At 41.5% G+C, this 16,731-nt stretch overlaps 1 protein-coding gene across 7 annotated transcripts in view; it reads right to left on the reverse strand.

The window, feature by feature from the left end:
- The window catches only part of eif4g1b (eukaryotic translation initiation factor 4 gamma, 1b), a 47,357-nt gene that overhangs the window by 9,404 nt on the left and 21,222 nt on the right, over positions 1-16,731 (reverse strand). For 6 of the 7 annotated variants that reach the window (XM_086216091.1, XM_086216090.1, XM_086216089.1 and 3 more), the window contains 12 exons: positions 16,165-16,304; positions 11,625-11,717; positions 10,683-10,773; positions 7,159-8,211; positions 6,950-7,038; positions 6,557-6,755; positions 4,826-4,959; positions 3,458-3,583; positions 2,951-3,361; positions 1,743-1,889; positions 1,332-1,568; positions 1,141-1,245 (listed from right to left, as the gene is read on the reverse strand). In XM_086216091.1, the coding sequence (XP_086072217.1) occupies positions 1,141-1,245; positions 1,332-1,568; positions 1,743-1,889; positions 2,951-3,361; positions 3,458-3,583; positions 4,826-4,959; positions 6,557-6,755; positions 6,950-7,038; positions 7,159-8,211; positions 10,683-10,773; positions 11,625-11,717; positions 16,165-16,304 (2,825 nt within the window). Of the gene's footprint in view, positions 1-1,140; positions 1,246-1,331; positions 1,569-1,742; positions 1,890-2,950; positions 3,362-3,457; positions 3,584-4,825; positions 4,960-6,556; positions 6,756-6,949; positions 7,039-7,158; positions 8,212-10,682; positions 10,774-11,624; positions 11,718-12,589; positions 12,850-16,164; positions 16,305-16,731 lie in introns of those variants that run through there. The other variant, XM_086216093.1, reaches the window with a different exon arrangement.

Genomic DNA, 16,731 nt, shown 5'->3' on the forward strand with positions numbered 1-16,731 from the left:
CAAACAATTCATTTATTTTAATGTGTTGTTTTGTCTGATGAAACAAAGGTTACAGCCAGTGTGCACTTGAAAAACTATAATTGAAAGTTAACAACAAAGAGCTTTAAAGTCTTCCTACTGACTTATCTCCTGTCTTCAGCCTTTGCCTGGAGAAGAAAGGGAAACGTGTGTGTGTGTGTGTGTGTGTGTGTGTGTGTGTATGTGTGTCGTTGTCAGAAGTGCTGACTTGGAGAAACTGATTTTGGCTTCTGAAAACACTGAAGACAGCAGGTTTTTTTTAACACCGTGAGGGTGGGATTAGGAGCCTAACTATGGGACTGTGGCATTCCTTCAGAGAAATAAGCTTCACCACCACAACAACAAAGTGGCTTAAGTTCCAAAATAAAATGGTGAACGGAAATAAATGCATATGATACGTACTCGTTACAGAAAGTGAACTTCACTGATATCATCCTAAAACCAGCTTGGAAACATTTACTGGGCAGGCTAAAAGATCACCTCTGAAGCTAGGGAGCACCAGGTAACAGTCTACATCGATAAGAACATTTACATGCTCTCCACTACACCCATTATCAGATTTATGAAGTCCCTAGATCATTCAAGTGATCACTTAAATAGTATAGTCTGGTATATATATATATATTTTTTAAATCAGAAAAAGACGTTTTTAACTTTACGAGAAGTTTTGAATTGAACAAACACTTATTTTGTGTCACTGATTAAAAATAACCAGAGATAAGGGTTTCCTATCATGCACTTGGACTTCCAACTATTGATTGAATCATGTATATATTGCATTATTTAAGTGCATGTATACCAATCAAATCAGGATTTTGACAAGAATGTTCATAGCTATTGGATTACTTTGTGCAATTTACTCACTCTCTTTGACTAATAAATAATCTAATGCCATAAAAATGGAATTATTAAACCCTGCAGTGCTGCTGTTTTGATCATTTTAACAAGAACATTCAGTTTTTCCAGGCGACCAGCTCTGGACCACCATCAACCATTTCATGTGGTCTGGTTGGCTAGTTTTGTAACCACTCTCTGATCATTGGCAGAACAAGCTAAAATCATCAAAGCTAAGTAAGAAAAAGGGCATGCTGTGTGAGTGTTTGAGGTGTGTTTATGATCTACCCGTCGAAGGTCCAGCACATCCTGCAACATGAAGCGGATTCTGGAGGTGGTCTTCCTCTCCTTTATTATCTTCTCCATCTGATTGAAGTACTGGTCCATACGAGGCTAAGGGTCACCGCAAAACTTAGATGAGCGCGTGTTATTGTATGTTGTTAAACAGTCCAAATGAACATATTTACAATGTGATGTACCTTGGCCTTCTCAAAGTCCAGGTCTTTGCCTATGGTGGACAGCAGTCTACACAGGCACTCCAAGGATTCCTCATCATGGTTTTTGAGCAGCTTCACAATGCAGTCGTGCATGATGACCTCTGTGAGCATCTTGAGCTTGAACAGCTCACCAATGAATTTAATATTACCCAGTGAGCGCCTTCTGGCTTTGTCTTTGGCCTCTTCTAGTTCATCAATGAGCCGCTGCTTCTCCTCCTCCTGTCGAGGAAATGACATCGCATATGAAGTGGACAAAGACAAGGAACTGTGAGACGGGAGGCATTCATACAGCAGATAGTTACAATAAGGATTGCAAATCCTTACATAGTGGCCTATAAAGTTATAGTATATAGTATATAGTTAGCCAAAAGATTACATTTGACAGCACTATACCCCTGCTGCAGCCTCCAGCTCTTTCTGCTTCTTCTCGAAGATCTCGTCATCATCTTTATCCTTTTCAAACTCCTTCTGGCATCGATTTAGTAGCAGCTTACGGAAATTTACAGTGTTTTCCGGGTTAACTGTGGTTTGGACTCTAAGCTAAAAAGAGCAGAGAAAAACAGATATTTACAGGAAAAGACATAGATGAGAATTACGTAGTATAAGTAGCTCCTCAGTTCAGTAAGATCAGTAGCCCAGATCTGTGGCAGAAATTATTATTTTTAGACAACAAAACAAGCAAGCACAACAATAACACAACTCGTGACTGTTTCGATCTCACTATTGTTTCCTTCCGTTATTGACACTGGAATCTTATCTATTGTAAATAGACAATAACACAGAAATGTAACCAAATAATTTCCTTATCAAATACCTAGCTTTTGTTAGCTTTTGGTTGATAAGATTTGATGGCTTGGCAGTAAAAATCAACCTTACAGCATCATGATCAGGCGATGATTGCTCTGAGTTTGTGTGGCTTTAATCAGTTTAATATAGAGCCCAGGCACTGTAATGTAGTTCATCATAAGGCTGAGATATTGGGATTTTAGGATTTAAATGAAGTGAACTTTTCAATCTCAAAAGGAGAATTTCATTTACATTAAAACCACTTATTAAAATACCTAATTGTATTTCTGGCTTGGTTTAATTTACTCTCCACAAACCTTAACAACCGTATGTACCTAAAAATAGCAGATACCAGTGTCATCCTGACTTTATTGTACTGAAAAGTCAAGCTCAGGCTGATGCTGTTTCCATGTTGCTCGTCCTGATAAAGGCCCACACTACAGCTGTGCTCCGAAATAGAGCTGATCATCAAAGTGTGGGGTCATGAAAAATTATTTGCCCTCACAGATCAAAGTGGCAGGCCCTCTGACTGCAGCTCAGAGTGAGACAGCAGGTGGTCGCGCTAAACTTTCATTCATGTAATATTAATCAAATGAACCCTTCAATACTTGAGAACCAGAATTTGGACAGGTTGTTAAAGTCATAACAACACTCATGTCAGCTCGCCCGATGCATTTTCAATCAACACTGTAGATCTTCTCTTGCATGTTAATGAAAGTAAAAGACAGCACTTGGTCGGATAACTAACATCAAAGGGGGAAGAAAAACACAAATCAACAATCCACTAATAAAAATTCATGGTTCGCACCACTTACCCCTATAAGGCAGCGGCACATGTTGGCATAGGCCACCGAAAAGTCTGGCTCAGAGATGGCCTTTTCAAAGGTTAGGTCAATGACTCCTTTCAACCTTTCCTCAGTGTCAATAGTCAATTCTGTAACTTGTTTCATCAGTTGTTGAAACTTTTGGGGAGTTAGTTTGTTGAGGATGCTGCGAACACGTTTAAACAGCTCCTGGGTCTTAAGGTGCTCTGGGTCCTTCTCCTCAGTCTCTTCAGCTGCACGGCTGCGAACAACTTTTTTCGCAGATGGCTTCCATGCCTTCTCTGCCTTGTTTAGTTGCACATCATCGGTGAGTGACATGCTTGTGATGATTTTCCTTGGTTCTTTCCTTTGGATCTGCTGAGAGCGGCGTGGGCCACCAACGCCAATGCCCATCCCAGGTGGCTGACAAAAAAGGAGGGAGACCAGCTCAAAAAAAATTTCAGGCAGCACAACCGAACTCCTGATCTATGATCATATTTAACCACATGAGAAACTTACAGGTCCTCTGCTTCCTCCTCCCATACCAGGCCTGCCAAGGTTAGCAAAGGAAGGTGTGAAGTCAGGGCCACAGTTCATCCCTGGTAGCCGACTGGGGTCAAGCTGACGTAGAGGGGTCTTATTTGCCTGAACAGAGAAATTTATGAATGGATCACAAGTAGATATGGAACCGGAGATGGGACTTGATTCACTCCTGATGACATGCAGAAATAAGAAAAATAAAACAAGTTTGAATTGAGGCTCAACTTGGTAATTAAAGATTTGGTACTTGAGACATGACCTAACATCTTGTGTGTTTGTTTTAAAGATAAAATAAAATAAGGGTCTGTGTAATGTTATGTGGTGCGAACACATGGTGGCAATGGCATTTTCATGACTGGATTAATGGAATTAGTGTTGTGTAGGAGATTCGCTATAAAATAAGCATTTAAAGAGATATATTTTAGAATTAGAAAAAAAAACAACAGGATCTATTCTCCTGACTGTGCACAGTGATCAGATGCAGCACCTCTAAACTTCAGCCAACAAAACAAAAAAATTATTGATGACTAGAAGAGAGACTGCTGCTACTAATCATGGCTGACTTTGTGAGATGGGATGAGAAGGATTACATCTGGACGAACAGAGATCCTGCTCCAGCTATTTGAACCAGAATACACAGAGGAAGAACTGCAGCCTTTGAAAGCTGAGCGGAAAATAGGGACATAGGCCAACAACCTTGCAGCCCACTATCATTCATTGTGCTATGCCAACTGGTGGTCAGCTGGCCTGGAGGAGAAGAGGGCATCCATCTTCTTGTCGGGCTTCAGAGAAAGTTGCCGTGTTCCTTGAAGACTTAAAACTTACTTGTGACTCAGCATCTCCTAATATGAGCATCACAGCAATGGAAGGGAACTTGCAGAAATTTGATTTTCTTTTTTGTCAAATTTTAGAAAATTTTGAAAAAATTTGTAAAGCATCTGAAAGGAAATCTGATTTATGAAGTGAGAGGCAGTTGTGATGCAAGCTTTTTTAAGTCAGCGGTCAGTGATATGTCAACTTAACTTTCTTTTTTCCCTTATTGTCTATTTCAATGTGTTTAGTCAAACTAGCTCTCAATGGCGCAACGCACTTGAGTTTCAGAAAGAGCTCTTTGAATCCCTCACCCTCAGCCACGCTGGTTTTGTCAGCGTATCACTCTAGCAGCGACTTTTGCCCTTTTGATTTACATGCAACTTAATTAACCCACAGTCCAACATGCATAAATTGGTCAATCAGTGAGTGGTTGACCACTATCAACACTCCCTCAATCTCAACACAAGGTAGACAGAGGGATCTAAAAACCTATGTGTGACAGATATGATTGAAATCCAATGTGGATGGCTGCACCTTGTCGAGGACAACATCGCTGATAGCTGGTAGACCCTCCGGCTTGTTCATACTGGCCGAGATAAACTGGAAGCCCAGCAGAAATTCTCTGTCATATTTCTTTTTCTCCTCTGGGTTGAGTGGCTTCCATTGTTCTGAAATAGGACCAAAAACTCCATTAAGACATTTTTAAAAATGAAAAACAATCAAAACAACTTTCAAATTAAAAGAAAAGATTTTGTGTTACATTAATATTGGGTCACCCTCAGCATAATCTTAAAAATGTTCTTGAGAAAAAAGTCAGATTCATTATTTCCTCTCAAAGTTGGGAATTGTTTGCACCTGTGTCCTTGTGATGACTCCCTATTGTCCTCCTAAATTGAAAGCGGATGACAGTTGTTCCTACTTAGCATAGTCAAATGCCTTGCCAATCCACATAAAAAGGACATAAGACTTTGCATACAGCAGTCACACTGAGAAATTGAAACAGAAATTTAGGAGAAGTGAAATGAAAATCTCAAGATGGTGGAGCAAAGAACAGAAAGAAAACAAATTCAAGAAAGTCTTCAGTAGCTCTGATGTTGAGGTAGACTTGCAGGAAGACAGAAAACCAGCTGCCGTGTTTAGCAGCATCAGCGGTGGAAATAAAATAAAGGAGATTCCTGGAATACTCCTTGTTGGAGGGAAGCCCATAAATGATGCCGTAAGAAAACAATTTGATCTCATATCTGAGGCCCAAAAACATCATTGCCCAACATGGAGGCAATGCTTACAATTTGAGGAGGAAAGTCTTGACCAGAGTGATCTGGGCTGAAAGAGTACATCAGGGCCATTATTGGAAAGATGGCACTCTTGGCATACCTTCAAATCAGACCTAGGCCTTATGTCATAAAATTAAGTGACTACTTCAAAAGACCAGAATGCTCAGTAAAATAGTACATATTTTGATTAAATATTGTAATTTAAATCCTATGTTTCAAGACAATGTGTTGCAACACATCTATGAGTTGTTCCCTTGCATCATTTACATCATGAACAATTTGTTGCCTGCATCCAGAACTTCCCCTTCATCCGACAGCAAAACTCCATGGGATACTGAAGTTCTGGTGGTTGTTGGAACGACAGTCTGTTAGGCTAAGTGCAACGGCGCCCATTCCCACTAGCCCAAAAAAACCTGCCAACACCCAGCTTTTTTCCTACAATAAGAACAGCTGTTATTGGCATTCACTCCCAGGTCAAACGACCCTGCAGCAGACACAGGTATTTATTAGCTCTAATTGACCTTGCGCTTCCAACCATAGAAAAACATATGAAGAGCAGTCAGGATTCCACCCACAACAATATTACAGAAACAATGAACGCTAGACGAATCCTCTTAACTTCCTCAAATTTTTTGTCTCATCTTAGGTGCCAAAACCCATATGGGTTCAAGGCACCACATTCTCCATCATCATTCAGTTTGAAAAACAGTTGAGAGCAAATACCCCAACAGAAACTCTGTCACTGTCCTCTATGCTACTTTTAGTACAGCAAATAAATAGTTAATTCAAGCTTACACTAGCTTATTACACTCTGGTAGACTAGCACCGGTGACGATGATCATGATAATGAACATGACATACAACAAAAAACAGACAGTGACTCCTCATCTAATTATAATAAGAAGAGGATCAATCAGATTTTTTGAAGTAGGTTTATCTGATTTGTGTCCAGTGGGAGAGGGATATAACGTAGTTAATGAGTGAAACCCACCCTCTTTATACTGGTATTTCTTGTCGGTGGCTGTTGGCTCAGGAGAATTTGGCTGAATGTTCTCTGCATCCAGCTTGTCCTCCTTGTCCTCCCAGGTCAGGTCTGCTTCCTCTGGGGCAGGAGGGGGAGCAGCAGGGGGCTGGGTTTCTGCTGCTGGGACTGGGGCCAGCTCAGGCTCTGGTGGGACCACTACCTGTTCCTGGGTCAGAAATGGAGTGAGTGGCAGTTTCAGTGGTTGAAAGCAGAGCGAGTGAGGTCACATTAACATCATGCAAGATTGATGGGCCTTTTCCTCTTGAGTTGAGGCTTGAGTTTGTACCCACAATTAGGCAATAATCCCGGATCACAAAGGTAGGCAAGAAGTAGGGAAATAAACTGTATGCACATATTAACCTCTTTAAAGGCATCCAGGAGATCCCCCACTGCCTCCTTTTTGTTCAGGTCCTTCATCTTCCTCTTCTTCTTTGGCACAGATACAGCAGCTACAGAGACAAATACACGATCATCCTCAGATCACTGAAATAAGTTGAATGTTCCCTTTATAATACATGATAATAGGCTGACTAATAATCAAATGCATCAATAGGTGGAAAGTGATTGACCTTGCATAGTACTTTCTACAAGGGCAGGGGTGACTGTCTGGGGAGGAGCGGGCACGATCTCTGGGGCAGTGTTAACTATGGAAACTGCCTCTGCTGGAGATGGTGTCTCCTCCTTGGCGGTTGATTTGGGCACTGGGGTATCTTCCGTGACATCCAGGGCAACTTCAGGAACTGTGTCCTGAACCTCAGTCTGGGCAGGTGCTGCCTGGAAGACTGGTTGTGCAGGAACCTCTGGGACAACGATGGGTGCAGGTACTGACTGGTCAACAGGTGCAGGTGCAGGTGCAGGTGCAGGTGCAGGTGCAGGTGCAGGTGCAGGTGCAAGTGCAAGTGCAGGTGCAGGTGCATCCTGAACAACCAGTGTGGGTGCTGCCTGAGTGATGGCTGTGGTGATCTGTACGACTGGCTGCAGGCTTACTTCAGGCTCAGCGATTGGGCTGTCATCGCGCTCAACTGTGCTGATGATGGGGCCCTCAGGATCTTGAGGGGCTGGAAGTGGCAAGCCGTTGGGAAGGCAGAGCTCCTCAGGCTGAGCTATGGGAGACTCCAGAGGGGCCTCCAGGTGACTGGGTGGCAACATCACCATCAGGATTTCCTGCTTCTCCTCTGCAACACCATTAGACGTAGAGGGAGGTGCAAGGGAAGTGTCCAAAGGGGAAGCAGCCTCCTCAACTCTCATCTCCTCCTCTGCCACTGCCACCTCTTCCTCCTCCTCATCCAGCTCTGTGGCTTCCTTATCTGTTTTGTCCTGTGCTGCAGAGGAGGGCACAGGGTCAGGGAGGGGTGCAGGGTAGGCAGGCACCTCAGGTGCTGATTGTGGGGGTGGAGTGGGTTCCCCGGAAGGTGGAGGAGCATCCATTACATCAGCAACAGGAATATGAGGTGCAAGGGTGGAAATGGTGTTCAGAGCTGTATCCTCAGCTTCAGATAGTTGAGGTGGTGCAATGGGTTTAGTGTTGCTGTCAGGGGAAGTGGTCTCTGCAGGAATGGGGTCAGCCTTAACAATTTCAGGGGTCTTCGACAGAGGCGGTGGCGAAGGTTTCCCTATGTCATCTGGAGGGTCAAAGGTCAGACATTAATCAGACACTGGGCAAAACATCTTAAAGTTTATCAGCACATTCATGTTTCTTGACATTCAGCACTTGTAGAGACCACAGGATTTAATAGATTCATACAATTGGGATCTCTCACATTCAAGTATCAGTACAGGATTGCCTAAGAATCCTAAAGATGGTTGCTGCTGGTAGCTAACATCTAATCTAGTCATGAGTTCAAACCTTTAAAATCTCAAGACTCATTTCAAACACTAAAGTGTTCATGATCTCTCAGAGTTCATACTGACACTCAAGTTCCTCCAGAGATGACAAACTATACAGTCATCAATGTAGTTGCTACAACAAAATAAAAGCTCCGCTTTCAATGATATGGAATTGATGGAAGGAAACAAAGGATTTTTTATCAAATACAATGGACTGTAAAATGAAAGATATTGTTTAATATAGCAAAAATGTGGATACAATTTATAAAATTAGGTTTTCTCTGCATGTATGTACATTTTTTTCCACAGCACCTACGCTAAATGAACAAAACTGTGGTGTGAACCCAACCACATTTTGGTGTCTTCACTTAGTGTAAACACACACACACGCACGCACGCGCGCACGCACACACACACACACACTCGATAATGTTGTTGCCAAAGCTAGTCTCTTGCTGTGTATAGGGCTCAGTGCATTAAAAAAAAAAAAAAAAAAAGATGTATTTGATGCCAACAGAAAAATTTGGAGCAGTAACAAATCGTTACTTCACAAAAGGATAGATTTATTTTGTTCCTTAACAATATTCAAGTACTTTCACTGATTTAATATTGCAAAATATTGTCTTCCATCAAATTCCTTGAAATTTTGGTTTGAATATTAACTTTCTAAATTGTTGAAATGTTTTTAATCCAACACATGGTTAGACACCAAATTGTGAATTACTAGTTTATTTATTTAAAAAAAAAGAAAAAGAAAAAAGTAAGGCCTCTAACACAAGCTTACAAAAATTAAAAATGAAATCACGGAATTTGGAAAACATTAAAAAAAACCCTGATTTTTAAGAGTAAAAGGATACTGCGGCAATCAAAAGTCAAAGACAAGAAGAATGTATCAATCTCTATTAGCCCACACAGAGTTGTTGGAAGATGCAACAACTTGACAATTTCCAGTGTGCTATTTTAGATCACTCGGTCACAGAATCTGCCCTAGCCTGGTGCGATTTGTAACGCCCTTGTGGCCACATAATCCAATTATGACAACATGAACAATCACAAAATGTTGCCTTGTTGTATAAATGAGGATTATTTCCTTGTTAACCAATTACTGCAGCAAGAAAATTGATTTGTGAAATGAGCTCATGTAGCTACAGGGTCAATACATGCCTTTCTGTTACCTTTAACTTCTCTTTTGTCCCTAGTTGTTCTTCACAGGGAAATAAGAGAGGGATCCACTCGCTCCAATATTTACAGGTGAATTTGAGAATATTGGCCTTCAAAAAATCCCCAAACCAACTGAGGTTCTGAAAATATGTGTTAGCTAATAAATATCTTATGTATTATTCTGGATATGGAACACAAAGCAACATAATGCAATATATGTTTTTCATAAAAGTGATGTTTCCCCCAACTAGGAGTATTTTGCTTTTCAAGTACTTGTCACAAGGCTGTGAGCTCACAAAGACATTATTTTCCCTCCTACATTTCTCCTTTGTTGCTCCAGAATGCAGAAAGTGTAAGCCATATACATTTAACTCAAAGCTAAACGCAACACTTTCCACCAACCACTAATACCATAAATGTCAGTCTCAAGCAGAGAGTGTCGTAAAAATCCACATCTTCTTTATCCAGCCTTATGCTAAGTAACTGAGCTAAAAAAAAAAAAAAATATATATATATATATATATATATATATCACCCTTCTAATTGGGTGCAACTGTGAACAAGAACAGACAAGCGCAAGTTGAGTTGCTTCAACTGAATGCGCCAGCTGGTCACATTCATGAAGAAGAGACAAACGTGTGGTTTTTCAAGTTTGTAAAGAGACATTTTTGGACAATTTTGATGTTGTCTGTAGATGGTGGCCATGAGGCCCTATTAGCGTAGGATACACATATGTGGCTGGCTCTTTCTGTGTTCTGGAGGAGGACAAAGTGATGCAGCACAGAAAAAAAAACATCATTGTGAGTTCTGGACACTTTTTGTGTGCTACAAAGGCAAAATACATTTTGTGAGTGAAGTGTCACTTTAATTGTAAAATGAAAGATTGCATTATAAAAGAATGCTCTTACAAGAGAAAAAAATTAATTTTGATTTATTTTTCTTTCATTTAAACGCTTCTCTTCCAGTTGCCTTGCGTTTTGTAATGCCTACATACTATACATCAGCATGGTAGTTCAGTCAGTGCAGTCAGAGGAGGGACCCTGTCTCAGACTGTACTTTGATCTTTGTGGGATTGTATTCAACAATCTGTACATGTGGAACTCACCTGGTCTAACCAGGGCTGGTGCAACAGCAGCTGTGACACTCTCACCGTTGGCCTGGACCACTGCTGTACTTTCTGATCCAGATATGGCTGTCTGTTAGGAGGCACAGGCACACACGTATCAAAAATTGATGTAAGACCTTACGTATGTATGGTGAAGACAACACTCTTTTCAGCCCTGAGATTTTCCACGTTAGGCCGGAGTATGACTGGCTCAACCAAATGTCAGAACTCTCAGAGCAAATCATACATCAGTTTGATTCTGACAACAGCAGCCAGCAATCCCCATAAAGTAGTCACATATGGACAATCACAGGCATGCATTTTCGTCTTAGAACTGTAGGATGTTTGGTAAAGCTGCCATTTAGATTTATGTAACTAGGAGAAAGCCTGACAGAGAGACGTCAACCTAACAAGCACTGAAAGCATCCTGTTGAAGCTAAAAGACCCTAATTTTCAGCATCATTACCTCTCTAAAATGAATCTTGTGAGTGTCACATGATGCTTACACCGGTTATTCTGGTCAAATGGAAGTTCTGCATTTTCAATTATTTCCAAATGATGCAAATTAATGCTCTAGTGCCTCATATCTTTACATCAATGAATGCCCCTTACATTATAGCTCTTCCAGATGACTACTTCTGGTTCGCCTTTTGCTAGTAGGAACACAGATTTTCATTCAATCACAGAGCTCACGCTGGATTTCCCAAAATATTAATGGACAAACTAGAGCAACATCTGATAGTGAAACAAGTTTTTGCATTTTGCAGAGATGTGTGAAGCTCACAAGAATTTAACCACCAATTTTCTGCTGCAACGTAAAAACTGAGGAGGCTTAAGCTGGAGAGGATGACATAAATCTACTCTACAGATTTAACTTGGCATGTTGACCGATGTATCCCACAATGAAGTGTTCAGAGTAAATAATCTGATATGTCAGCTCACCTGTGGTGGGGTTGGGGTGGAGCCACTACGGCCCCCTGACATAATCTCCTCCGTAATGTCTCGACCGCCTTGATTTGGGTCTCTTATTCTGATCTATGAAAGACAGAGATCAGCAGTCATGCAGAGAATACAATCACGCAGAAATGACGAGTGATGGCAGAATGGAAAGCGATGCAGAGGTCATATGCAGATAAGACTTCAATAAAACGGTTTAGGTTTTCATCATAAAAGGGAAAAAGGAGTCGTTTCAGGCTGAGGACAGCAACATTTGTAGAAAGAACCTCCCATCATGCAACGCCTACAGTCCTCAGCCCTTTCTGCGTGCTCCCTCTAACAGTGACTCGTTGGCTGCCTCATTCAATGTAAGCTACATTTCTCACATTCTGAACACTGAGGCACACCAAATCCCGACACTAACCGCCAGGCAAATTCCTATGCTGCACACATGAACTCAGCCTGCTCATCCTCAGTAAAGCTGGACGTAAATCAAGAGGACCAAATTTAAACCAAATTGTCAAACAAATTCCACTGCAAACCTAGGTGGTTCTGAAAAGGACTCTCGTGAAGGCGAAGCACTAATCAGATTTGACGACAGAAAGTTTTCCTGTACACAATCATGCTCACGCGCCCACGCACACACACACACTCCTCTGCTGCTGAAAACAGAAAAAAAAAATTAAGGAAAAGTGATAATCCTCTCGTGATCACATTAAGTGCCCATTTATTGCACACACACGTGTCTTTTAACACTCTTTCTATCTCACTCATGCGCTACATACTTACACTAGGAAGTAAGAGCTGTCATAAAACTGGTATGAGCCAGAACGCTACTAAATACAGCGACCCACACAGTCAGCAGACAGGGACTAAACTGAAAAGTTGAGAGTGTACTGTTGCAACACAGTATCTCCTCTACCTACTTTTGAATTCAAGACCTATATTGGCTTACTGCTACTAATGTTTACCTGATTCAGTCCATTTGTAGTCACTTTCCTGGAGCATTATGCACACCCTACTGGGCCTTTCTCATCCTGGGGCTGGAGTAGCAGTTCCAGCAGGCTCCAGCGCCGCTTTAACAACCACAAAGTAGCACACTGGCTGAATGTAGCCAGCCTAGTTTTACCTCAGCGTAACTGACACACATCCAGACTGAGGCTGAGAACAGGACAGAGCAGGGTAGGGCCTGACTGTCAGTAAGCTAGATAGCAACTTGATTCACTCTCTCCCCTCTCTCATACGCTGAACAGAAAAGGGAGGAGAAAAAAGGAGTGACTGGCCTTCTAAAGCCATGGTATCGGAATGCGCACCCCCCGCCCACAGAGACTAACAGACAGTTAAAGGGGCCCTGGAGGGAAGTACAGGCAGGGTAAGGGGGAATGGGAAGGTTTCCAGGGAAAAAACTTATTATCAAATGAGCTGCAGCTAGCTAAAGAAACTTCCCCTCTTTCTCATTCTTTCTCACTCTGCGCAGTCATCCTGCACATTCAAGTTGCTCCACAGACCTTTTTCAAGCTCGGCCAGCCTGAGTGCAAAGGAAACCAGCACAGGAGGAGGAGGAGGAGGAGTGAGTGCCACAGCAGCAGAGTAAGGCTGGCTGTCCCCTTCCGACTCAGAGGGGGAGGAGACTCGTGGCCACGTGGAGCTGAGCTATGTGCTGACATGTCCTTCACCCCCTCCCCTCCGGTTTTCTCTTTGACACACAGCATGAGGGAGAGCAAGAGAGTAGAAAAATGGGGATAAGAGCAATTTGTAAAACTATAGCTTTGCGTGTCACCAGGTAAAGTGTTGGTATCACGAAACTCCCATCTATAAAAACATGGCTGCCCCACTTTAGAGAACAGTCATTTAAAAAAATAAAAAATACAATAAAAATCCAGAAAGTCCAGACACACGCAGCTTCTGCTTCTCTTTCTGACTCATACGCAACAACATTAAGGTCTTACAGTTCCACTTACGTATGTGTGAATGAAGTGGAAGTTTATTCTTATGACAGCCACCAAATCGCTTCCTGCTCTCTTAAAAAGACACAACTCCTGGCCAAAAAAGAATGCAAATCTTGTGGTGGTATACTTGCAAACATACACCTACTTTATGGCTGAAGCACATTGCTCACTAACTCAAGCAGATTTGTATTTCTCAAATGGGCCTTTCTCAAAGGCGTCACAGGAAGGAGTCAAAGTCCACCCCAGGCGACCACAGTTGCTGATAAACAGCCAAGTTCTCCACTGAGAGGGACCCAGACGTCACACCTCAAGGCAAAAGATCCAAGCTCAAATCAGACGTACAGGCGTAAAAGACGAAGAGCAGTCTCAGCCCAATACATCCATACAAGAAAAGACAAAAAATTTAAATAGAGGCGTGCAAATGATGCCATTTTCCCCCAAAAATGCATTCATCACAATTGCTTTAAAAAAAAGAAAGAAAAGAAAGACAAACGGAAAGAATGGTTCATTTCCGACATCCATGAAGTGAAACAAACTTTCGTTTTCCAGTTAAAAGACTTGGTAACAAAGTCCAACACACTTACGAGGCAGATGCTTTTTAAAACTGGTGTAAGACAGATTGGTGAGAATGTAGAAAATCTATTGTACAGAGGATCCATCTGACTGTTCTCAAAGACAAACAGAAAAACAAAAAGGAAAATATACACACTGACTGCGACAGTAAAGCAGTTGGAGTTCTGGCACTTTCGGCTGCATTCTTTGGACTTCAATTTTAACAATCGCTGCAAAAAATGATGATAACATAAGATGAGCAAATTGGGGGTATAGCTCACTGACTGCTTCCATAAACAGGCCACATTTGAAAGGAAAGGAAACACTATACATCATGTAGAAGTGGGCAATAAGCAGTTTGTCTTACATCACCTAAATTTAACGTCAAGTTCACCACTATCCATTTGCATCACTCGACTCTACGCCTGCTCAAGGGACAGCAGCTAAGCTTATCCATATAAAACCAACTGGTATTGTTCATTGATTCTTAATCACATTACTAGAAGCTCATTGTTCAGATATGACGCTATCATATTAAACAAATTCATATAATAGGGTGGCACAGTGGAGCAGTGGTTAGCTCTGTCACCTCACAGCAAGAAGGTTCTGGGTTTGAGCCCCAGGCTTTTCTGTGTGGAGTTTGCATGTTCTCCCTGTGCCTGCGTGGGTTCTCTCCGGGAACTCCGGCTTCCTCCCACAGTTCTAAGACGTGCAAGTTAGGTTGATCGGTGACTCCAAATTGACCGTAGGTGTGGCTCTAAGTGTGAATGTTTGCTTGTCTGTGTGTGTTGTCAGCTAGGACAGGCTCCAGCACTCTCTGTCAGAATTGTCTATAGGTCATTTATGAACAGAAACACCAGCGGTGTAACAAATTTGACTGAAACACTCAAAATTTGGTGCAATCAGCGATAAGCTACTTCATTTTCTATTAATTACTGTGGATGCCCAATAATTGTGTTGTGCACCTGGAAGTCCCTTTTTTTAAATTAGCCGTTGACAACAACTGTCACAACTGGCATAGCGTTCTTATTCTTTAATGAGCAGAATATGTGCATCTGTAGTGTAATTGATATTTTAATTATGGTCAGTGGGAAAAAGATATACCCCCAACAGGCATGTAGAGAATGAATTTCTACACTTGTGGGATTTGTCAATAAATGTAATAAACTAGAGAAGCTCTCTAGACTTACCTACTCTGCTTCCCACTTACTTTTGTGCTTGGCCATGTTATTGTGCATATTGTAGCAACCAGGTAAGGATGACGTCTTACAACAGCAAATAGCAAACTTTCTTCCAACATTCAAGAGCACAACATTTGATCTGAAGTGTGCTAAACTACACAAACATATGTGCAGATGTCGAAGTAGAATGGTCTAGAGTTTATCCCACATTAGCTGTCTGGACTGGAAATTTTCCTCAAGTACATAACAGGGATATGAAGTTGAACTACAAACTGATAAACAGATCTCATGAGTAAACAGGGCTGATAACAAATTTCCATTTTATGTGAACGTTTGAGATTTGAACTGTGGGGAGACACGAGTAGGTAAACTGGACACCCTGACCATGGCCTCTCAAAGATAGAATATCCTACTTTTCTAGCTATGTTGACATGGACAGTAATAATCTGCTATATTGACTGCATTCTAAATAAGACAAAACATGTCAAAGAAGATTTTTTTGACATGTTTTTCTTTTAGAATATTCCATTAATACCCTGTTTAAATGACTGATGACTGAAGCCATCCACCAACATGACATTGGAATTCCCTTCTGGAATTTAACCTGAAGCCTTATACATAGAGCCGTACGCATCAGACAATGCAGTTTACAATCCAGTGGGAGACTGACAGTGTGATTTAGGTTGATACATGTTAACAGTGCCCTTCAATTATGCGACTAAAATCAGAGGATCCTACATCTTAAAACTGGTTATTGCTCACTCTGCCTATGACTTTAGAAAATGTTGTTTACATGGCATCGTATTATTCAAGAGTATTGTCATAATCATGTTAATATTCCTGAAAAAGAAATACTGATTTTACCTGTTTTCGTTCCCGTTTGGTGGGGATGTGTTGTGGAGGCTGAGGTGGTGGTTGCTGCTGTTGAGGGGCAGGGTTCATAATGACCGGTGCTGCCTGCACCGAGGGAGTGAACTGAGGCTGGGCTGGATAGTAGGCCCCGGCTGTGGATCAGACACACAGAACATAAACCAACATAAATTGGCTTAATCCTCCTGCCTTAACAAGTCTGATGTATGCCAATACATAGAACGTACAATCAGGCAGATTTGAAACAGTCAGAAAAGCTACTATATTAAGGCTATATTTCTTGACAATTTGCAGTTCAACAGCTTTAGTTCTACGTCAAAGACAAAGTTAAGTGAATGAGCTGCACTTTCTTAGTACTTAAGTCATCTCACTACAAACAATGTTGTGTTAGATGTATAGATGTATAATTTAGATCCTGGATTACAAAGTGAACAGTAAGAAATTGGAGCCACACTCTCCTGAGAATATTCATGTGACCAAAGAAGTTATAACATGGTGGACAAATACGGGACATATCTGAATATGAGCTTTAAGTCTTACAATCAGTTTGCTGAAAATCAC

Source organism: Aulostomus chinensis, chromosome 10, assembly GCF_037954235.1.
Source record: "Aulostomus chinensis isolate RoL2024-O1b breed Wild chromosome 10, RoL_Achi_v1.0, whole genome shotgun sequence".
NCBI lineage: Eukaryota > Metazoa > Chordata > Actinopteri > Syngnathiformes > Aulostomidae > Aulostomus > Aulostomus chinensis.